A 23652-nucleotide genomic window follows, 5' to 3' on the forward strand; every position below is an offset into this window, starting at 1 on the left:
TTTATTTTTAAAGAATTGCCTGTAGGGATTCGGAATATATATACCTGAAGAAGCTTCCACACGATTTATTGAAGAATTTTTATATAAATGGATAAATTCCTGATGATTTTTTCGGAGACTTCCTAATGGAACTCCTGAAGGAATTTCCGGAGGAATTGCTGTTGGAACATCCAAAAGATTTTCTGAAGGAACTTCCAGATAAATTTCTGGAGGAGCTTCCGGGTGAAATGCTAATGGAACTTCCGGAGGAATTACAGGAGGAATTCCTGAGGGATTTTCAGGAAGAATTCCTGGAGGGTTTTCCTGAGCAATTACTGAAAGAGTTTGCAGTGTAGTTCCTGAAGAAATTTCTGAAGAAACTTCCGAAGGAACTTCTGGATAACTTTTTGGAGGAACTTCCTGAGGTATTGCTGCAGGAATTTCCGAAAGAATTCCTGGAGGAAATAACAGAGAAATTCCAGAGTATAATTCCAGAGGTATTATTGGAGAATCTTTCGGCAACATTCTTGGAACATCATCAAGAGGAATTCCTGGAGAAACTTCCGAAGGGATTCTTGGAGATTCGAAAGGATTCTTGGGAAATTCCGAACGAATGCCTGCAGGAGCTTCGAGAGGAATTCCTGGAAGAACTACTGGACAATGTCGTGAAAGAAACAAACTAAGGATTTTCTGGAGGAACGACTGGAGGACTTTTCGACGGAATTCTTGAAAGATCCTACGGAGAAAGTTCTGGACGAACTTATGGAGGAGTTCCTAGATCTACTTCCAAAGGAAATTCTGGAGAAATTTTCTTAAAAATCTCTGAGGGAATTGCTGGACGAATTCCTGGAGGAACTTCAAGGGGAATTTCAAAAAGAATTCCAGAGATGGATTTACTGGAGAAATTCATAGAGGGATTTCCAGTTAAAATACTGGAAGAGTGCCCAAAGATATTTTTTGAAAAAATACCAAAGGAATTCAAGGAAGAATTCAACAAGAAAGTGTAACGAGTTTCTTTAATAAAAACTCTGGCGGATTTGTTTATGAAATTCCTCTAATTTTTTTTTTTTTAAAGGGTTTTTCTGTACAAATTAAAAAAAAATTACCGTGGCTATTCTGAAAAATATCCATTTAAAACTAGAACAATTTCAATTTCTTGTCGACATTCGTAAGAATTTTCTATAGAAACTAACGAAAATTTTCCGAGAAAATTAAAAATAATTTTCGGGGGAATTTTAGAACTTTCCGTAAAATGTGGTACATGGAAATCCGAAGAGACATCTCAAAAATTTCAAATACAAATCCAGAGTACATCCCACGAAAATTTAAGACAAATTTCTTGTGGAAATGAAAATGAATTCTTTGTGGGAGTTCAGATGATTTTCCCGCAAGAACTTAGAAATTTGTTTGTGGAAATAAAGATGAATTTCCCGTTTCAATTTTGGGGGAATCCCTTTATTTGGCCATACTGAAATTGCTATAAATTTCCAAGATAATTTTATTTCAATTTCAATTCCCTTGAATTTTCATGAAAAATTCCTCAAAATTTTCATGGTTAATTCTCCCTATTTTACACGAATTAATTTTTTAAAACGAATTTTCACTGAAAATTATTTCTAAAATCCACAGAAAATTCATCGAGTTCTTCAAAATTTATTCACATTCTCGACGGGTATTCTGGAAATACTGAAAAGATCAGATGAATTATACAGAAATTAAAAAAAACTGGTTTCAGCCAAAAAAGTCATAATAGAATGCTATTTTTTTGCCATTTGAAATAAGTTAGATCGGTCATTGCGTTCAGATATAATGATCGGAATACCTTTTAACCAGACACTTTGAAAACGCCATGCTACCAAGGAAAATTTAAACGAATGCTGCCATCGGGAATTTTTTTAACCAGCACATAACTAAAAAATGTCAACCGGCTAGTGTAAATGTGTTTTTACGTTTGAAATTTTAAGCCCGAAACATTATTCTATTATGTATAACTTTTGTAATATTTATATTATCTGCATTTAGAAGTCGCAAAATGTATAAGTTAGTAATAAAATTATATTTTCTATTTGCTGGCTTATTGATTGTCTTCAAGTATCTTTAAATAAGAAGGTAAGTCTTCAAATATTTTGAAAAGTCTTCAAAATGTCTTCATGAAATAAATGTCTTCACAGAGATTCAAATGTCTTCAAATTGAAGACATGTCTTCAAATCTGGCATCCCTGATGAGCACACAACCGGGTTCGGTGTTGAGGTTCACAACTTCTACTTGTGAAACTCGTGCACCGGTGCTGCAAAACCTAACCTGAACCGGAGCTCCGTGTACACAACACCCGGTTCAGATTTCTGAACCGAACCGAAACTGATCCGATAAAATTGATTGATCATATTGAGTAGTTTGATTTGGGATCCAGCCATTGCCGCTAGCGCAAATTTTCCTGGGTTAGAGGTTGGTCTTGGTTATTCACGTCATCATTATACGGTTGTTGTCTGGTTTTGATACGTCCACCATTGCTATGTCAATTGAACGCCTGTTGGCACACGCGATCGCGCGGGACGTTGAGTCTGGGATATTTTGAACTAAAAAGTTTACAGTGAGAGTGATTAATCTTCGGTGGCGGAAGAGGGTGGTTGTTATTATACAGTGCGGTGATAATTTTCAAGTGCCGGTGCGTCTCCAAAGATTGGAAGAAGTCTCGCTTAACTTTTCAAAAGGTCCTAAGTAACATTTTTTTCATGAATTAATTTGAATAGCGCAATCAACAGACCAATATGAAAGCTTTTGATTGCAGTATTCAAATTAATTCATGAAAAAAATGTTACTTAGGACCTTTTGAAAAGTTAAGCGAGAAGTCTTCAAAGAGTTCTACGCGGTTCTTCGGAAGATAGAGCTGCTGACCGTCGATGTCTTCGACGAACAGGAGCTCGAACGTGCTCGACATTATTACGCCTTTCTTTCTTTGGGAAAAGGGAAGTTTAGATTATGAACTCTTATGAACTCATTATGAACTCTTCTTCAAACTAAAATGGATCGGAATAACCAAAAAAAAGGAAATATGTTCTTTCTTTATTGGAATTTCCTCTCTTTATAATACAGTCTCCTTAGTAAAAACCATGGTCGACGAAGCTTCTCATTTGTCAGAACAGCTCACGGCTCACGACAAATCGCTCTCACATTAACGGGGGACTATGTGAGTGTGACTAAGCTTGCTTATGAGTTTGATTGAATTTCTCGAAGCAGATGAAACAAACCAAAACAAAACTGGTGCGCGTAGGCAAACTCTTCTTTGCATTATAAAGATTCCAAATGCATACTTGATAGGGCCATTATTACCATTGTTTCTTATCAGCTTATTGTACTCCGCGACCAATCGTATGTAAGCGTATTTAGTTATTCCACTTATTCACGCTGATATCAGCAGCTACAGCAGAAGACTAAAAAGCATTTAGTAAGAGTAGGTATTAAATAGGATAACGCAGCTATCTCTCCCTGGGAACTTAGTTTCAGTCAGCACTCCATCAGTTTCATTCGATTGCCCTGGCAGATGCTCATCTTTGGAAGGTAAGTTATCCAATTGGGTGTTCTCCCGAAGAAAGCAGATTGCGCAATTCAATTTCGCTTAATTGGGAATTGTATTCATGGGTCAATTGACTTCATTTACATATTTCTGGGAACGATGTTCCTCAACTGGATTCCCTAAATCACCTTAGTCTGCACAGTGAAACATTAGCGCACGATGCAGATGGATTCGTTTTTGTGGAGATATTTGTTATTAATTTCGTTCGCTGGGTTGTTATCTGTTTCAGGTGAAAACTCCATGAACACGGTGCTCAAGATGACTTCCAAAAGGCAGCTCTTCCTGATGTCGTCATCCGCCGTCCACGGATACGAGTACCTTCAGCATGCCGAACAGGATCTCAGTAACTATTTCAAAAAGTCAGCGTGATTAGTTTATTGTTTCCTTTGGCATATTAAAAATCTTATTTAAATTATAGAAATAATGTCAACAAAGTTCTGTTCGTGCCCTACGCCTTGGCTGATCACGACCGCTACACCGAGAAGGTGGGAACCGTTCTGAAAAGATGGGGCTTCGACTGCGAGGGCGTCCACAGCAAACCGGACCCGGTAGCGGCGGTACAGGAAGCCCAAGCCATCTACATCGGTGGAGGCAACACGTTTCTGCTGCTCAAAACCCTGTACGACCGTGGTTTGGTGGAACCCATTCGGGATCGGGTGCTGAACCATTCGGTGCCCTACGTGGGAAGTTCGGCCGGAACGAACGTGGCAACGAAGAGTATCCGGACGACGAACGACATGCCGATTGTGTATCCGCCGTCGTTCGATGCGCTACAGCTGGTTCCTTTCAACATCAATCCGCACTATTTGGACCCGGAAGTGGGCGGAACGCATAAGGGAGAAACCAGGGAGGAGCGTATTCTGCAGTTTCACGAGCAGAACGACACGCCGGTGTTGGGATTAAGGGAAGGAAGCACTCTGCTCGTGGAGGGTGATAAGGCGACGTTGACTGGGACACGCAAGGCAAGACTGTTTAGAAAGGATAGCCAGCCCGAGGAGTTCGATACCGGATCGGATTTGAGCTTTTTGCTGAATTTGTGAGGTGTGGGTTTTGTTTAAAGTTGTTAAATATTCGTATAATGTTTGAAATTTTACTCTTTTGGTTACAATTATGTTGCTTCGAAATTCCAAAAGGTCGACCTGCTGACATCTGACCTAGTGGGTCGCAAACCAGTAGTCATTACAGAAGACTTAAATGTGTGGACGACAGAGTGTACTAATCGGAGAGGGCGCTGCCAGAGGCTGTAACCAAGTACTCGAAAGCCATTTACAATTGGCCAGTATACAGCAACGAGTCGGATGATGCTCACCTGGGGTCGATAGAAAACGGATCCATCGATCAGCTGTTTTATATTTCTGAAAATTCACCAACATGTTCCAAAGGTTTGTTGATCCAGGCCAATACTATTTGGCTCTCCGACCAGTCTCACTTCGTGGATCGGCACCTTTACAGTTGGTACCACTTTAGCGACTAGCTTGGAGAGCAATAAGGCGGCAGAGGAACCACTTTGGAATTATTGCACAGGAGATAAGTCACTGTAAATCCGTTACTTTGAACACTATGCCGCCATATGAGCACCGCTGTCATTTTTGCTTCGACAATCACCGGCGCCAAAATCCCAAAGGGTCGAACAACCGTGCTATTTGGGATAAAACACTCCGATTGTTTACTGCCACGTCAAGGTTGATGGAATAGGAACAAGTCGCGCTTTGGGTCCCACAAAGGTTTCAAAGCCCTAATTGCCTCGTTGAGACCGGAGTCGTGAATTCTTGCGAGCTAGAGCACCATTTCTAATGGGAAATTTATCCTACATCATCAACTTCTCGACACCATACCGTAATTTACTTGCAGTTTCGAATGATTCAGCACCAGATAAAGTGTCGTCCATATAAGAGTCATCGAATATAGCCTCAGCTGCTTCTGGAAAATGTTCGATCAAATCACGGGCTAATTGTATGAGTAAACGCACTGCAAGGAACGAAGCTGCTGACGCAACCAATTCAGTCGAAATCCCTGAAGATTACTGTAGTCTACGAAAAGCTTGTGCCATTAAATCGGTGGTAACAGTGATAATGCTTGATGTGTACAATGCCTTCAACATTATATACTGGGCGGAGATCGTGAACAGGCTACTTGGGCTGAGTGTACGAGTAGGATTGAACAAGATTTTGCAAAGCTACTTAAAGAAACTGTGTGGCCACGCGATGTTGAATAGCAGACACGAAAGACCATCACCTTGCCGTAACCCTCTGCGGGTTTCGAAGGGACTCGAGAATGCCCCTGAAACTCGAACTACGCACATCACCTGATCCATCGTCGCCTTGATCAACCGTATCAGTTTATCCGGAAATCCGTTTTCGTGCATTAGCTGCCATAGCTGGTCCCGATCGATTGTATCATATGCGGCTTTGAAGTCGATAAATAGATGATGTGTGGGCACGTTGTTTTCGCGGCATTTCTGCAATACCTGACGTATGGCGAACACCTGGTCTGTGGTAGAGCGTTCACCCATAAATCCCGCCTGGTACTGCCTCACGAACTGTCTTGCAATTGGTTTTAGTCGGCGGCATACAATTTAGGAGAGTACCTTGTGTTCAGCAATGTGATTGCGCAGTAGTTGCTACAATCCAGCTTATCGCCCTTTTTGTAGATGGTACACACGACACCTTCCATCTACTCCTGCGGCAGAACCTTGTAACGTTTTACGTTTATTTTGATTAAAATTTAAATAACAATATTTGATTAGAACCGATAAAACAAAAATAAATTTTGAATTTTGTTTTAATTTATGATCGTGTGTCGTGTTTCGTTTGCGTTCGTAAAATCTGTTCGTTCCTGTATCAATTTCAAGTTTATAGTATTTGTTATAAAAGCTCAACTCATTATGGCATGCATGTGAGCTGCAAATAGGCGGCAAACAGGCGCCATGCCTCCGATCGCCATGCTAATCGGTTGGCGCAATTTTATTTGAATATGCTTTAGAATCAAATTGAATGATAGCTCAGATTTGAATAGTTGAATAGTAAAATGATTTCAAAAGATTTGAAATTTCTTGGCGCAAGTACGACTCAGACTCGCTCATTTCGTCTACGAATCGGATGGAGAGCAGAAGTGCGCGAATAAAATACTTACGTTCAGTTCTTGCGTTTTCTGCTCAGATAGTTTTATTAAAGTGAATTAATACGAAAAAAGGTAATTAAATCTAATTGTGTTGAGCGATTCCTTAAATTAAATGTGATTTCGTGTTGGAGACGCAGCGCCCTGCGCTTTTTTCGTACGGCTGGATTTTCTGACACTAATCGGTGGCATTCATCATCTCATCGAGATTCCGTTCTTGGTACTTCACCACGCTTTCGTCCGTTGACCGTCCGAGGTCCGTCCGACCCGTGTGCCCAGCGAAGGCCCGCCTCAAGTAGGTAGCCAAACGGAGGTGAGTGAGGTAGCTAAGCCAATCCTAGCGAATATTCCACGTCGGTCGTTGATTGCCGAAGGAAAGGTCCATTGCGTTACATTTTCGGACCAGCGTTTAGAGAGTGTAGGTTCGTCTTTCTGCGTGTCGTCAATCGCACGCCACGAACCTCGATCCTAATTAAAGGATAGAGGACACACCACTCCCCGCTCGGTGAACCGGAAAGGTACGCGATGCCGGGTCGCTTGGGTACGTGTGCCTCTATTTGGCGGAGTCGATCGTCCCGGGGAAATTCAGGCCAAGTGCCGCAACACTCTCTCTGATCCGAGCTTCCGTTCCAGTTGTCACTCACTCTGCACCTTTAGATCGGCCATATCGCACACGGGTCATCTTCATCGCTGCGCGCCAAATCGCAGTACGCCATCGCGTTACCGCAATCTGTTATATTTCGGACTGTTCAATAAAACACGACTGAATTCTATTAATACAACTTCAGAAGAGAGCGAATGTATTCCTCGACTACTATGATTAGATTACATTTTAATAATTCAAATATCTGCAATCCCTTTTCATTTAGGTAACGGCTACCCGTTACCGATCCTACATTCCCTCCTTTTCCTTCATGTTTCGAACAATATTCACTTGAAAATCATTTAAATACCTAGGCTGCCGAAGAGCTCGTTGAGGTCTCTGTTTGAGAACTACTGTTTCTGAACTTGAATCTCCTAATGTTGTTTCCGGAGCTGCTTGGTTGCTTGATATTGCTTCCGAATCTTCAGTAGTTTCTTGAGCACTGCTACTGCCTTGGTCCGTTGTATGATAACCAGATACAACAGGTTTAAGGTGAGACACGTTCCGATGTAGAATTCTTCCAGACTCTTTTGATCTTACTGCAACATCGGAACCAGTCCGATACAGCACTTCTAATTCTTCGGGACTGAAATTACTGGATAACTTATTGGCCTTAATCATACGCTTAGCAATCACTGTGTTCCCTGCTTCAATTTGACTCGGTTGGGCATGTCTGCGTTTGTCTGCATACTCTGCCTCTTTCAGCTTCTTTTCACGGTCGCGGTCCATTACGTCCTCTACCAACTTGGTTCCTAACGTACGCATTTCGGGAAGTTTGTCACGGAGAACCCTTCCAAACATTAACGCCGATGGAGCTACTCCAGTGGTGGAGTGCGGTGTGGAATTATACATTAAAAGGTACATTCTAAGATCCCATTTCCAATCGGGATTTGACATTTCTTGACTGATTTGAAGTCGCTTTTTGAGTGCCCTATTAGCTCTCTCCACTTCTCCATTAGCTTGAGGCCAATATGGCGAGGTTTTCATTAAATTAATTCCAAATTCTTCACAGAACTGATCCATTGCTTCACTCACGAACTGCGGACCATTATCTGTCTTCATTGTTTCCGGTATTCCATAACGGCAAAATGTTTCATGTAGTGCTTGAATCGTTAGCTTTGCTGTTATTTCTCGCATGATAACTACTTCAATGAAGCGACTAAAGTAGTCAACAAGAACCAACAAGTTGTGGCCGGAAGGAAGTGGTCCCATAAAGTCAATAGCGATGTGGGTCCATGGTTTATCCGGCATTTTAGTTCGAATCAATGGCTCCGGCGGAGATAAAGAGGATACCAGGGTACATTCTTTGCAGCTTTTGACAAATATTTCAACTTGTTTATCCATAATGGGCCACCAGACTTTTTGTCGCAAGCGCCGTTTCATTACGACAATACCAGGATGTCCTTCATGTGCCAGATTTATAATGCGATCCTGTAGAGAGTGTGGAATGACGATCCTCTCTCCCTTAACAACACGTCTTCTGATACGCACAATTCCGTCATATAAGGCTTGAATGACTTTGCACGTTCCGTTAAACATTCTCCGTTAAGCGCTAATACGACATCACGGATTACTTCATCGTCTTTTGATTTGGATTTGATTTCTTCGACCTTTATAGCAACTGGTGACGAAGCCTTGGTTAAAAATTGTACGTAATTTTCATTATCATTGTCAAAATGAGAATTATCTGCTTGTGACAGTCTGGATAGTGCGTCGGCCAAGTTAGTGCTTCCAGGTTCATGAACTATCTCATAACTGTAAGACTGTAGTCTCAGGACCCACCGTTCTAACCGTGCACATGGCTTGGATCGAGGACTAAACAAAAATAGCAAAGGTTTACAGTCGGTTATTAATTTGAAACGCGTTCCCTGTAGATATAAGTTAAACCTATCGACTGCCCAAACCAAAGCTAAAGCTTCCTTTTCGGTTTGAAAATACTTGCGCTCCAATTCGTTTAGCGATTTGCTAGCATAGGCAATAATCCTCTTTGAACCATTGGCATTTTCTTGAAGTAAAACTGCACCAAGGCCTGATGGACTGGCATCTGCAGTCAAGATTGTTTTGTCTCGGGGATCGAAAAATCCCAGATGACTTATATTACAGATCGCTCGTTTTATGTCCTCAAACGCTGATTGCTGACTTTTTGTCCAAACAAATTTGTTTCCTGCTCTTAACAACACGCGAAGAGGATCAGATTTGGTCGCTAAATGGGGAATAAAACGACCCACGTATGTAACCAAACCAAGAAAACTTCTCAGTTCCGCAGCGTTAGCTGGTTCCCGAAACTGCTGAATTGCCAACACGCGACTCTGTATTGGTTTTATTCCTTGAGGTGACAGTTCATGGCCGAGAAATTCAAGCCTATCAACGTTGAACACACATTTCTCCAAGTTCAGAAGGACCCCATATTCATTCAATCTTTTCATCAAGGCTTCCAGACGCTTGTCGTGTTCTTCCTGCGTACCACCAAAAAGCAAAATATCGTCCAAATAAACTACAACACCTTCCAATCCGGCCAAAATTGTGTCCATAACCTTTTGAAAAAGTTCCGGAGCACATGAAATTCCGAACATAACGCGCTTATATCTAAAAAATAATTGAGAAGTGTTTGGAGTATTTGTGGTTTATTATTTGTTGGCCCAGTTCATTATTGTTACTGTTGCTATTTAACCTACCTGAATAGGCCATACTTTGTAATGAAAGTTGTTATTGATCGTGATTTTTCCGAAAGTTCAAGTTGATGATAGGCCTCCTTGACGTCCAATTTAGTAAACTTTTGGCCCTCCTAAACCTCCTAACATTTCTTCAATGAGTGGTAGTGGATGCGACTCTCGAAGGATAGCCTGATTGGCACGTCTCATATCCACGCAGATTCTTACTTCACCGGAGTTCTTCACTATTGGCACCATCGGGAAACCCACGCCGATGGACCATGAACCTTTTCTATTATGTCCTTATCCAGTAGTGACTTCAGTTTATCAAAATTTCCCTTCCAAAGCAATCGGCGCTCGTCTATACCCTTGCTGTTCTGGTTGGACAGAATCGTTAATGGGAATCTCTACAACGACACCCTTAACCTTCGGAAAACCGGCCAATTCGGCATCATTTACTGACGCGACGTCGAAAACAACCTTCAGTACTCCTAATTGTGTTGCTGTCTTGTCGCCGAGAAAAATACGTTGCCTCTGCTGTGCAATGTAGAACCTCGCATCCGCTTGCTTCTCTCCTGCTCTAACAACCGCGCTGAACACTCCTAGAATCTCGATTGGCTTGTTGGTCGCATACGCTACTAGTTTACGATCTACCTCGTGTGTTTTCGGAAAACTCATTTCCCAAATGGTTCATCTTCACCCATGTTTCTTCCGTAACAATATTGGCATCGGCACCGGAATCAATAATCATCGGGATTTTTACGCCACCTATGTCGAATTCAAAAACATTCTTCCCCATTGCATAAAAAATTTCGTCCGCTGGTAGCTCAGATTCTTCGATCATTCGAACCCTCTTAGCTTTAAAATTTGATGGACCATTGTACAGACTATTGCTTGGTCGCTTCAGACAACGATTTGCAAAATGACCAACTTCATTGCACTTAATACACTTCGCATTCTTAGCCCGACAGATTAAATCTCCTTTCCAATGACCCCTTTGACCGCACGCAAAACAAGCTCCTACTGTGCCTTTACCCGGTCTGCCAAAACTCTGCTCTGAGCGATTGACCTTCGCGAAAAACTTCTTACCAGTTGCGCGCATAGAAACCTCATTCAGGTTCTGCTGAAAATTCATGAGATATACATGTAAATACCTATCAACTATTAGCTAAAGATATTGCCTACCGGCTCAAATGCAGCAGGAACGCGATTCATTTCTTTCACCTGCTGCTGCACATCTGCTAATGTCGCTCCGAGAATCGCGATTTCCTCCAAAGACATACAGTCGCGATTCGCTGGTTGGGCGACGACCTCGGCCCAACTAAGGGGCCCCATACACGCTCCGACATGTTGTACAACTTTGACTCCGCCCCCACGAAATTTGGTTCGGTTGGAGTAAAGTCGACCGTCTGTGGACAAGTTGTACTGTTCAACAGTCGTACAACTTGCCCACAGACGGTCCGACTTGACTCCGACCGAACCAAATTTCCTGGGGGCGGAGTCAAAGTTGTACAACATGTCGGAGCGTGTATGGGGCCCCTAACGAATTCGGTTTTTTAGTTGGGTCAACTGACAGCCATTTGAACACGTGTATTTCGACTTGAACATCACAAATGATGTCCAGTGACGCCCAATCCCGTTTTCCGTGTTTACATTGAATTTTGACGTACGGTTGCTTTTTAATTGGGCCATGGCCCAACCAGCGGAGGCCCAACTAAAAAGTGACCCAAGTATTAAAATCCCAACCAGCGAATCCCGACTGTATCCCTAGCCAATATTTGTCGACGAAGTTCGGAAGATTTACAGCCTTCAACAACTTGTTCGATGATTCTATCATCACCTTCTCGAGCATCATACCGATCAAACTCACAACGTTTCGCTTGGATGCGCAAACGAAGAATAAAATCCGCAAACCTTTCGCTTTCCTTTTGAATTACTTGTCGGAACAAATGGCGTTCATAATTCCTCCTACGCATCGGTTCAAAATGCTCATCAAGACGTCGAATCGCTACATCGTAGTAAGGAGGGTCCGCCAAAACAAGCGGAAACTCATCTACACCTGGCAAATGGTCGAACACTTCCTGTACCTCCGGACCCGCCAAATGAAGCATTTGGGAACGCTTTTCCCACTGAGAAATGATGCCGCTTGCATCGAAATATCGCTCCAATTCAAGCTTCCATTTTTGCCAAGCGGTAGGTAGTTGTGACCTATCCGCAACGAAGTTAAACGGCCGCACCCGATGCATCGAATCCATCCTGATTAAGCATTCAAGATATAGCATTTGATGCCAATTTAAAAACGAATGTATTCCATCCATTCATTGTCTTAAAATATTTTATCAAAACCCATTCATTAAATTCCGTTAGTTCAGCTTGATATTCCCACACGACAGTGATCAAAGTTAACGGAACATCAGTTTTTCTCTCCAATCCTAAATTCTAATAAGAATTTTCATCTGATCATTATCACAACTGGACACAGAAGTCCGTTTCAGCAATTAGTCAATATCAAAACATTTTGGTAACATAAACCAAGCATGAATACTCCTTTTATTTGATATCATGTTATGACTGCCTACTCACCCTTTTTTTCCAGAGCACACAGTTGCTATCACATTTAGCACACGGTTGCTATTCCGTATTCTAATGGCACACGGTTGCCTCTTTTTTTGTTTGTTTTGTTTTTCACTGGCACACTCTTGCCATCATTCCCAGCAGCACACAGTTGCTTCTCCAATTGGCACACAGTTGCCTCAACACGTTTACTCTTTTTCAACGAATTTTCACTTACTCACCGCATACAATTATTATTTTCGTCTATGATTTCATAAATTCCTTTCCATTACACACTCTGTTATTAACTGTTCTTCCCATTTCCACTCATAACAAAGAACAACTGTCAATTGGCGTTCCAATAGGATTACAAATACCCCATTTCAATCAGAACCCAATGCAAAAAAAAACGAACTCTTATGTTCCGTTACTACCACCAGGGCTGTCATGGTAACATGTGAAGAGTATCGTGAGGAAGTATCAAGCAATTTATTTTTCTTTTTTTTTTGTGACGCTAATTTTAAATGATGATAAATTCAAAAATTTCACAAGTTCCTCACTATTTTATTACGTAATTTTTTTTAAATATTTTATGCTCTTATATCTTGTTCTGTTTTTTTTAACAGCTTTTTCCATCCATCGTTTTATTTAAGCGAAACACGTGGCATCGCTTCTGAATATAGTTTTTTTTTCACTTACCTCCAATCACTTGTTATATACAGTAAATCTTGAATTTTTCACAATTCTTAATTAGCCTTTCCGAAGCACACCTTTTTCCGCTGATTTTTCCTATCGTCGCCAATGTTATATTTCGGACTGTTCAATAAAACACGACTGAATTCTATTAATACAACTTCAGAAGAGAGCGAATGTATTCCTCGACTACTATGATTAGATTACATTTTAATAATTCAAATATCTGCAATCCCTTTTCATTTAGGTAATGGCTACCCGTTACCGATCCTACACCATCATCGAGGAAACCATGGCCATCGTTAAAACATCGAAGCTTCATCGTTCCCGCCGGCATCGAGTCATCGAAAAATCTTGCGCAGGTACGTGAAAAGCTTTTTATTACATGGCCATGTTTGCTCTTTTCCATTCCGTACGTTAAATACGCGTCCAATGCGAATGAATGATCTAAACTAGAAGAAGGCTGCCAAACACAGCCGAAACCTGGAGCAGTTAAAACATTATTGTTTGAACAAATGAGACTGTAAAGCCGAATCCTGTCACATTTAAAATCAATTTTAACATGAGTTTTCTATCCGTAGTGTATGGTAGCAACCCTATAACCAGAAACCGATGGAGTGAAAAACTGTCGAAATGGCAACGTATGAAAATGCATGATATCGTAAAAATAAGACTGGCAGCACTTGAACTTTTTGCTTGCTTCTTATGGATGCAAAATGTAAACAAGTCGAATTGGAACCGCTTTTGACGGTTCGATTGGAAACAAGATGGCGTCTTGCGTCTGGAAACAAGATGGCGTCTCTTATTGTAGTATTTCTAGTGTATGGTATTGTACTAACATGAAAAAGATATAATGTTCGATAATGTATTAGATAAAATCCTAGTTTTTGATCAATGGCACGGAGCGTTATTTCCAATGGCCAAATCTGCAAACTGGAACTTATATTTTGGCTTCTTTGTAAGATTCTACCTATTAAAAACAAAAAGCTGATCGTTCGAGAATAATACACATAGTTAGGTCTTATGTAAAAATTGCGTCATAGCTTAAATTGTATTGAAAAATGCATTTGGAGTCAAATGATACATTTTATTATAATAGTACAGTGGTTCTCAACCTGGGGTACTTTATTTAAAAAACTCAAAATCAATCAAAGCTGACAATTCCTCTGAGTTTTGAAGACGATCTACCTACAATTCCCCTGGAGAAGAAAGCTACCTGTGCCATGTTTTTCACAACAGTATTTTCATCGCTTGCGGGTATATAGAATTAGAGGCAAGCTTTTTTTTTCACATTACGTACACGGAAGAAAAAAGTACCCAAAATTGAGTACTTTTAAACTTACTTTTGAGTTATTTTTCTCTTCGCTTTCATCCACTCTTTCTTTTGTTGTCAAAACAAAAGAGCAAAACAATCCAACGACGCCAGTTCAATACGGGAAGCCAATGTTGAGTTATATTACCTGAGGTCGAAATTGAGTGAATTAAACTTAAATTTGGGTCAATAAATTTTCCGTTGGGTACTTTTTTAACATGGGAGTAAAGGCAAACTACTTCGACCGTACTTACTCAATTTTGGCTTCCCGTACGGATGTTCGAGGTTGGGTGAATTAAACTCACTATTGGGTAGTTTATTTCTTCCGTGTAGTTTTCGAATCTTCTGCGATCACTTTTAATTTTTCCGTGTTCCTCGACAAACTAATGGTACTGAAGAAGGCTTTTTCCCCAGGGCACACGATGTCAAGAACAGACGATATGCATTCGTTGAGCAAACCGGTTTTCTTCTGGTCAATGTGAATAAAATTTCTCTTGCTAATCTTCACTGAAAACGCGATGTTTACACCAACCTTCCGTTTTTTGGGGTCACTCAATGCTTACTCAATGCTTTAAATCCTTTTGAAAGTTTGAAAGAAAAAGTCAGTTAAAAAAACTTTTTATATATTTTTAAACAGAAAATCCATTTTTTTCAAACACTGACACCTAACATTGTCCCTTTCATTTCTAGACTTTAGATAACAATTACAAAATTTCTCTTAGGCTCCCATATTTTAAAGATATTTTCTACCTAGTAAAAAGCTCAAAATGCTTTCAGACTTTTTCGAGTTGTATAACTTTTCCTTGGCATTATATTTTTAATGCGATGCTTCGAAACTTTGTTGTTATTTTTGCATTGTTGGCACGATGAAACTGCCCAGTCGAGAAAACTTTCTGAACCGAACCGGGAATCAAACCCAGCCTCCTTCATCATGGTCTTGCATCAGAAGACTAAAAATTTCAGGAACTGTTTTATTTTTCGAAAACACCGAACATCTCTATTTTTTACTCTTTTCGGTGGAAGTATCCTAAATTTCACTCTGTTTTCGTAACGCATCTGTGTTATAATTATAGTTGAAGCTAACTCACTTAAATATAAAAATTAGGATTGTTAGCAAGGTTGAAAATTGATAAGTCGATGTACGTAAATCCGTCAGAAGCCCAAAATTATGTTTTTGAATGTTCAATCAAATTGAATGGTTAGGTTTGATAAAAGCCCAGTGAAAATTACTTACCCATTTTTACAATTGAGCTTACTGGTAAATAAAAAAATAGGGGGTACCTCAAGCTGTGCCAAGGTCTGAAGGGGTGCCACTCAAGAAAAAGGTTGAGAACCGTTGATCTAAAATATAGTGTTTTGATTGAATACTTTAAATTGGTTGAATTACGTTACGTTTAACGCCAGTTGGCAAATAAAGCATACTCGATAGTAAAATTAAGTTCTAGTTTCGTATCCTTACTCGAATGAGTGAACATTCCTTATGCCTTCCCTGAAATTCGTACGAATAAAGAGTCATAGCTAGTGCATGCGTTACGAAATTGATTACAAATATTCCGCGAACCTTTCGAGAAGTTTCCCTGAGCGAAAAGGTCTCCAAAAGTCGTGCAAATCGAACACGACCGGTGGTCTCTCTTTGAGAGTGGCGCTAAAGCCACCGTTTAGCAAATCCTCGAGAACATTCCCCGAACGGTTACAGCCTCATCCTCCCAAACCTTGGTAATTACCCAGTGCAGTGCTCTAGCCAGTGCCTCACCACCGTATTTAAACAACTCTCCTGGTAGTTGGTCAACTCCAGGGGCATCGCCATTCAGGTGCTCTTCGTAGTGCTGCCGCCACCTTTGGATCACCTCACGCTTGTTTGTAAGAAGGTTCCGGTTCATATCCTTACACATATCGAGCTGCGGCACGTGGCCCTTACGTGAACGGTTCAACTTCTCATAGAACTTTCGTGCGTTATTAGCGCGGTACAGTTCCTCCGTCTCTTCATGGCCTCGATCTTCTCGGGCAGCGGTTGCGGTGCTTCTAATGGCGGATCGAATATTTCTCCAGCCATCTTCAAGAGATGGTGCGCCTAGCTGCTCTTCCGTTGCTAATGCGCGTATTCTTGGGCTAGTCTACCGTCTTGCCGCCCAATGTTAAGCCGCGGCGTCCGACTTCGACGCGTGTTGTACACCGTCGAGAGTTTTGAGCGCAGGCATACTGCAACGAGGTAGTGGTCTGATTCAATATTCGCACTGCGGTAAGTGCGTACGTTCGTGATGTCGGAGCAGAATTTATCGTCGATTAGAACGTGGTGGATTTGGTTTACCGTTTCTTGGCTAGGTGATCTCCATGTGGCCTTGTGGATATTTTTGCGGGGAAAGAAGGTGCTTCGGACTATCATTCCGCGGGAGGCTGCGAAGTTTATGCATCGTTGGCCGTTGCCATTCGATACGGTGTGCAAACTATCCGGTCCGATGACCGGTCTATACATTTCCTCCCTTCCTACCTGTTCGTTCATGTCACCGATGACGATTTTGACGTCCCGCAGTGGGCATCCATCGTATGACTGCTCCAGCTGTGCGTAGAACGCTTCTTTCTCGTCGTCGGGTCTCCCTTCGTGTGGGCAGTGCACGTTGATGATGCTATAGTGGAAGAAACGGCCTTTTATCCTTAGCTTGCACATCCTTGCGTTGATTGGCTGCCACCCAACCACGCATAGGCGCATCTTGCCCAGTACTATGAAGCCGGTTGCCAGCTCTTTGGTGGTGCCACAGCTTTGGTAGAAGGCAGCCGCTCGATGCCCGCATGTCCACACTTTCTGTCGTGTCCAGCAGATTTCCTGCAGCGCTACGACGTCGAAGTTGCGGGGATGTAATTCTTCGTAGATTATCCTGTCGCAACCTGCGAAGCCTAGCGACTTGCAGTTCCATGTTCCAAGCTTCCAATCGTGATCATTTATTCATCGCCTAGGTAGTTGCCGATTATATCGAGTCGTATTATCTTCTATCTCGTTCGTAATGGTAGTTTTTAAAGGCGGCTTAATGGGCCTGCGCAAACCTCCTGTCTCGTCGGAGGGCCGTCATGTCAGGGCTGTTAAGCGTCCCACCTAACACCAGGACTTGGGCTTGTGCGCTTTGAGCAGCACACGGTCACTTTGGCGGAGCCTTGCGGATACATGCAGCTTTTTATAGAGTTTTAACAAAGCCCACTGTCAAACCCCACCACATCCTAGGCAGGCGCCACAACTCGCAGATGGCCTGGGAAGGGATCGTCAAGTCCTTGGACATAGTCCCTGCTGCCCCTGAATAACAACAAGAAGCAAGCAATTTTATTTTAAATTTGATTGAACACGCACAGAAGCGAAGAGGATGCGGTCTGTAATGAGCGTTAGCTTGTAACATACCTGACCGTATGCGGCTGCCCAAGTGAGCCAATGAGGTGTTCTTCGTCATTGATCTACTTTGTTCACGAAGTGGCACACCTCAGTTGCCTATTATGGACGGCCACGAATATTGGCTATTGGCTAAAGCTGGTGATAGACTCGTCAGATTCCTCAAGTTTCAACAGGCCCAAACGGCCGAGAAGAGATGGATTTAAGGAACAAGCCTGTCCCTGGCAGTCACAGTGGGTTCACAAGGTCGGGAACTCCGGCAGGCTTGAACTAACGGTAGCTGGAATCCCACCCAGCGCAGTCGGACGTGAAATGATGGATTCGATGCAGGGCAAGATCCAACTTGTTCCAGGGAGAAGATAACACTGCTACCAATTCCATCGGTGAAGGAAAAAAACCGATGTGGGACAGTCCTTTAGGTGTACATACATAGGTCTTAAAATAATCATTTTGATTCGAATGTTTTTAAACCTCTCAGGGAGACACACATATTGGCTATGATTTTATAAAGTTGGGTTTTTTAACCTCCTTTTATAGGTTAAACGCCTACACCTTGGACTTTTAACTCTACCCATCAAATCCTGTTGAAAACTTACGCCATCTTTTTTACACACATTACATATTCTTGGCGTTTTTGAAGGCCTTCTCTGTTTTCCTTCTGCACAAAAGCAACATCGTTGGTTTCTCCGCTCAACAACTGGTTTTGCGTAATGACACGTAATGCGAGATCCGACCGAAAGAGAGTGTCACAATGGCCATTGATGGAACACTGGTCGTTATGTACGGCTTGCTAAATTTGCTGCGCCCACCGGTCGCTTGTCACATCAAGTACTTCTTTCGCAGCTTTTCCCGACTTACCTAGAAAAAACTTTAATGTACGTCTCGTTGTCCGTTCAGATGCATTTCGGTTTCACCATCCACTCGCGGTATAGCTTTCTGGTGTGGGATTGGGCCATCGTATTCTGTTTATCGGTGTGATTAGGCGCCTTCCTTACCTTAGAAACATAAAGTCTAGCTTGCTTAGTTTACTGCTGGCCGAACAAGACGGAAGAATTGACTCTCTACCCGAGCAATGTCTGAAAACATGATGAGAGCCCTATATACATGGGACAGTTATGCCAGGAACTAATAACCGGGACATCGGAGTCCCGAAGAACCGATTTAAAATTCATGCAACCCAGATGAGCTGACGAGACCAGCACCGCCAGAGGCGCTAGTGTATTTTACTCATATTATGGTAAATTTATTTGAAAGTGTTTGCTGTGAGTTTTGACAGATTCCTGACACTGTCTGTCAGAAGAGTGATTGAAGAAAATTAAATAAAAAATGACAGTGCCGGAAATTGATTACAGAATTATTGATTTTTCTTTATGATCTACGCAGCATCAATCGTTCCCATGTAAGTATCAAATAATAACTACACATGAGTTGTATCTCTTATAATTAATACATTATAAATAATATTTTTCAGGTGATATAATCTCGGATATAATGTAGCTGATCTACCGGCCTTAGGAATGCTCAAACAAATCCTACAGTGATTCCTTAGCGAAACCCATAGAGATCCTCCAACGATTCCCACAGGAATTCCCAACCAATGCCCATAGATACGGACAAACGATACCTAAAGGAATTCCCAAGAAATGCCCACAAAAATCTCCGAGCCGCAGTGATCTCCAAGCGAAGCAAACCGGAATCCCAAGCAATGCCCACAGGAATCCTCAAGCAAGGCGTACCGTGATTCGCAAGCTATGTACACAGTGATCCACCAGCATTTTCAAGATGGGAAAAATTGGCTTGAAGTTTATTTCCGAATTGATGCTTTATCACATGGGACTGGCAGAGCGATTCCTACATGAATTCCCAAGCGATGCGAACCAAAATCCCCAAGCAATGTCAACAGGAGTTCCCAAGCAATGCCGATAGGAATGCTCAAACATTTCCGAGTGATGCTCACAGTGATCCAGCAGCGATTCCCACATGAATCCACAAGTGATGTCAACAGTGATCTACCAGTGATTTCTACAGGAGTTCTCAACCGATGCCCACAGGAGTCCAATAAGCCCTGCGAGCAAAGGCGAAGGTGAAACATTCACGACTCTCTGGCATAGTGTTTCCATTGCACTTGCCATACAATATACAGAATCATGCAATGGCGGGCATAGAAAAGCTCTCAGATAATAACTGAGGCAATGCTAATAGATTACTATGTTGAAAAGCAGACCAAGCTCCAGTAGCAATGTAGAGCCATAAAAGAAGAAGTCCACAAGAATCGTAAAGTAATGTTCACTGGAATCACCGGCGAGCGATGCCCACAAGAATGCCCACAGCGATAGCCTGGCGATTCCCACAGGAATTCCCAAGCAATGCTCCCCGAATTTCCAAGCAATTCCCACCAGACTTCCATAGCGATGCTCACTTCCACAGCTATCTCCAGTTCACATTAATCTACCAACGTTTCCAACACTGCCGTAATAATAAATTACCTTAATTATTACGAATACATATTTTAGGATCACCGAAAAACGATCTTTTGATAGGAGGTCCGGAAATCCATTATACATCAATCGACTCAGCTCGAAAAATTAATTGATTGGTGTATTGCCTAATTGATTGCTAAGTTGCTTGATTGCTTTATTAGTTGGTTGGTTGCTCGATTGTTTCGTAGCTTGCTTGAATGGTATGGTATGAATGGTATGGTATGAATGGTAGGTTGCTTGCCTGATTCGTTAGTTGGTTGAATGATTGATTAGTAGGTTGGTTGCTTCATTGGTTGGTCGGTAGATTGGTGGGTTGGTCGATTGGTTGGTTGATTGGTAGGTTGCTTGATTGGTTGGTTGGTTGCTTGCTTGATTGGTTAGTTGGTTGAATAGTTGGCTGCTTGATTGGTTGATTGTTGGTTGTTTGCTTAATTGATTGGTTATTTGGTTGATTGGTTGATTGGTTGGTCGGCTGGTTAGTTGATTAGTTGTTTTGTTGATTGCTTGAATGGTTGATTGATTAGTTGGTTGGTTGATTGATTGATTTATTGATTGATTTGTTAGTTGGTGAAATGGTTATTTCCTTGATAAGTTAGTTGGTTGATTGGTAGCTTGTTTGATTGGAAGAGGGCTTGAATGATTGTTTGCTTGATTGGTTGGTTGCCTAATTAGTTTATTGGTTGGTTAGTTGCTTGATTGGTTAATTGGTTGCTTGATTTATTGGTTGGGCTTGCTTGAATGATTGAATGATTGGTTGCTTAATAGGTTGGTTGTTCAATAGGATGGCTGCCTAATTTAGTTTATTGGTAGCTTGCTTGAATGGTTGATTAATTGTTTTGTTGGTTGCTTGAATGATTTTTTTGTTGGTTGCTTGATTGATTGGTTGGTTGCTTGATTGGTTTGTTGTTTGATTGGTAGCATAGTTGAATGGTTAGTTGCTTGATTGGTAGGTTGATTGATTAGTTTGTTGCTTCATTGGTTGGTTGATAGGCTTGTGGATTGGTAGGTTGCTTGATTGGCCGATCAGTTGATTGGTAGCTTGCTTGAATGGATGAATAATTGGGTGGTTGGTTGCTGGATTTGTTAGTTGGTTGAATGGTTGATTGGTAGCTCGCATGAATGCCTAATTGGTTTATTGGTTGATTAGTTAATTGATAGTTTGCCTAAATGGTTGATTGGTTGCTTGATTGGTTGGTTGATTAGTTGGTTGGTTGATTGATTGATTGATTAGTTGATTTGTTATTTGGTTCAATGGTTAATCGCTTGCTTGGTTGATAAGTTGATTGGTAGCTTGCTTGAATGGTTGGTTGGATGATTGGTTAGTTGCTTGATTGGTAAATTGGTTAATGGTTGCTTCATTGATTGGAAGTGGGTTAGAATGATTTTTTAGTTGAGGGTGGGTTGGTAGATTGATTAGTTGCTTAATTAATTAATTGGATGCTTGGTTGATTGGAAGTGGGCTTGAATGATTGTTTGCTTGATAGGTTAGTTTGTTACTTGATTCGTTGGTTATGTGATTGATTGATTGGTTGATTGATTGATTGATTGGTTAATGGTTGCTTGATTGATTGGAAGTTGGTTTAAATGATTGTTTGCTTGATTGGTTTGTTGCTTGATAGGTTGGTTGCCTAATTGGTTTATTGGTTGGTTAGTTGCTTGATTGGTTAATTGGTTGCTTGATTTATTGGATAATTGATTGGTAGCTTGCTTGCTTGAATGGTTGGTTGGTTGATTGATTTGGTTGATTATGTTGCTTGATAGGATGGTTGCCTATTTTACTTTATTGGTAGCTTGCTTGAATGGTTGATTAATTGTTTTGTTGGTTGCTTGAAAGGTTGATTGGGTTGCTTGATTAATTGTTTGATTGGTAGCATGGTTAAATGTTAGTTGCTTTATTGGTAGGTTGTTTGATTAGTTTGTTGCTTCATTGGTTAGTTGATAGGCTTGTGGATTGGTAGGTTGCTAGATTGGCCGATTAGTTGATTGGTAGCTTGCTTGAATGGATGAATAATTGGGTGGTTGGTTGCTAGATTTGTTAGTTGGTTGAATGGTGGATTCGGGCTGCAGGGACTATGTCCAAGGGCTTGACGATCCCTCCCCAGGCCATCTGCGAGTTGTGGGGCTTGCCTAGGATGTGGTGGGGTTTGACAGTGGGTCCTGTTAAATTCCTATAAAAAGCTGTATCCGCAAGTAGGCCCCACCAAAGTGATCGTGTGCCGCTCAAAGCGCACAAGCCCAAGTCCTGAGAAGTTAGACCGTTCACGTAAGTACCACATGCCACAGCCTGATATGTGCAAGGACATAAACGGGAACCTTCTTACGAACGAGCGTGAGGTCAAAGGTGGCGGCAGCACTACGAAGAACACCTGAATGGCGATGTGGCAGACGAAGATGGCGGTATGGTGATGGACCTGGGAGAACGCACGCAGGACATAATTTTACCGGCTCCGGATCTCCAGGAAATCCAGGAGGAGATTGGCCGGCTGAAGAACAACAAAGCCCCTGGGGTTGACCTATTTAAACTAGCTATTTAAACACGGTGGTGAGGCACTGGCTAGAGACCTGCACTGGGTCATTACCAAGATTTGGGAGGAGGAAGTTTTGCCGCAGGAGTGGATGGAAGTGTGTGAAAGGGCGATAGGCTGGATTGTAGCAACTACCGCGCAATCACATTGCTGAACGCCGCCTACAAGGTACTCTCCCAAATTTTATGACGTCGACTAGCAGCAATTGCAAGGGAGTTTGTGGGGCAGTACCAGGCGGGTTTTATGGGCGAACGCTCCACCACGGACCAGGTGTTCGCCATTCGCCAAGTACTGCAGAAATGCCGCGAATACAACGTGCCCACACATCATCTATTCATCGACTTCAAAGCCGAATATGATACAATCGATCGGGACCAGCCATGGCAGCTAATGCACGACCAGGAATTTCCGGATAAACTGACACGGTTGATCAAAGCGACGATGGATCGGGTGATGTGCGTAGTTCGAGTTTCAGGGGCATTCTAGAGTCCCTTCGAAACCCGCAGAGGGCTACGGCAAGGTGATGGTCTTTTGTGTCTGCTATTCAACATCGCTTTGGAAGGGGTAATACGAAGAGCAGGGATTAACACGAGTGGTAAAATTTCAATAAGTCCGTCCAGCTATTTGGCTTCGCCGACGACATAGATATTATGGCACGTAATTTTGAGAAGATGGAGGAAGCCTACATCAGACTGAAGAGGAAAGCTAAACGGATCGGACTAGTCATCAACACGTCGAGACGAAGTACATG

The 23652-nt window shown here is 41.9% G+C and overlaps 1 protein-coding gene and 1 long non-coding RNA gene across 2 annotated transcripts; both read left to right on the forward strand.

The window, feature by feature from the left end:
• Positions 1 to 3243: 3243 nt before the first annotated feature.
• On the forward strand, positions 3244 to 4642 carry LOC134215709 (probable alpha-aspartyl dipeptidase). The gene is made up of 3 exons (XM_062694839.1): positions 3244 to 3538; positions 3784 to 3913; positions 3973 to 4642. Exons 2-3 carry the CDS (start codon positions 3795 to 3797, stop codon positions 4592 to 4594), a joined length of 741 nt encoding a protein of 246 aa, XP_062550823.1. The 5' UTR covers positions 3244 to 3538; positions 3784 to 3794; the 3' UTR covers positions 4595 to 4642.
• A 14449-nt stretch (positions 4643 to 19091) lies between these two features.
• On the forward strand, positions 19092 to 20065 carry LOC134215719 (uncharacterized). Its single transcript, XR_009980281.1, has 2 exons — positions 19092 to 19295; positions 19368 to 20065. It is a non-coding gene; the product is annotated as an uncharacterized LOC134215719 (long non-coding RNA).
• Positions 20066 to 23652: the final 3587 nt, after the last annotated feature.

The sequence above is a fragment of the Armigeres subalbatus genome, chromosome 1, assembly GCF_024139115.2.
Source record: "Armigeres subalbatus isolate Guangzhou_Male chromosome 1, GZ_Asu_2, whole genome shotgun sequence".
Lineage (NCBI taxonomy): Eukaryota > Metazoa > Arthropoda > Insecta > Diptera > Culicidae > Armigeres > Armigeres subalbatus.

Coding starts and splice junctions, on each gene's coding strand:
- LOC134215709 (XM_062694839.1), top strand. CDS start 3,795: ATGAACACGGTGCTCAAGATGACTTCCAAAAGGCAGCTCTTCCTGATG. Junction 3,914..3,972: donor CTCAGTAACTATTTCAAAAA/GTCAGCGTGATT, acceptor TTTAAATTATAG/AAATAATGTCAACAAAGTTC.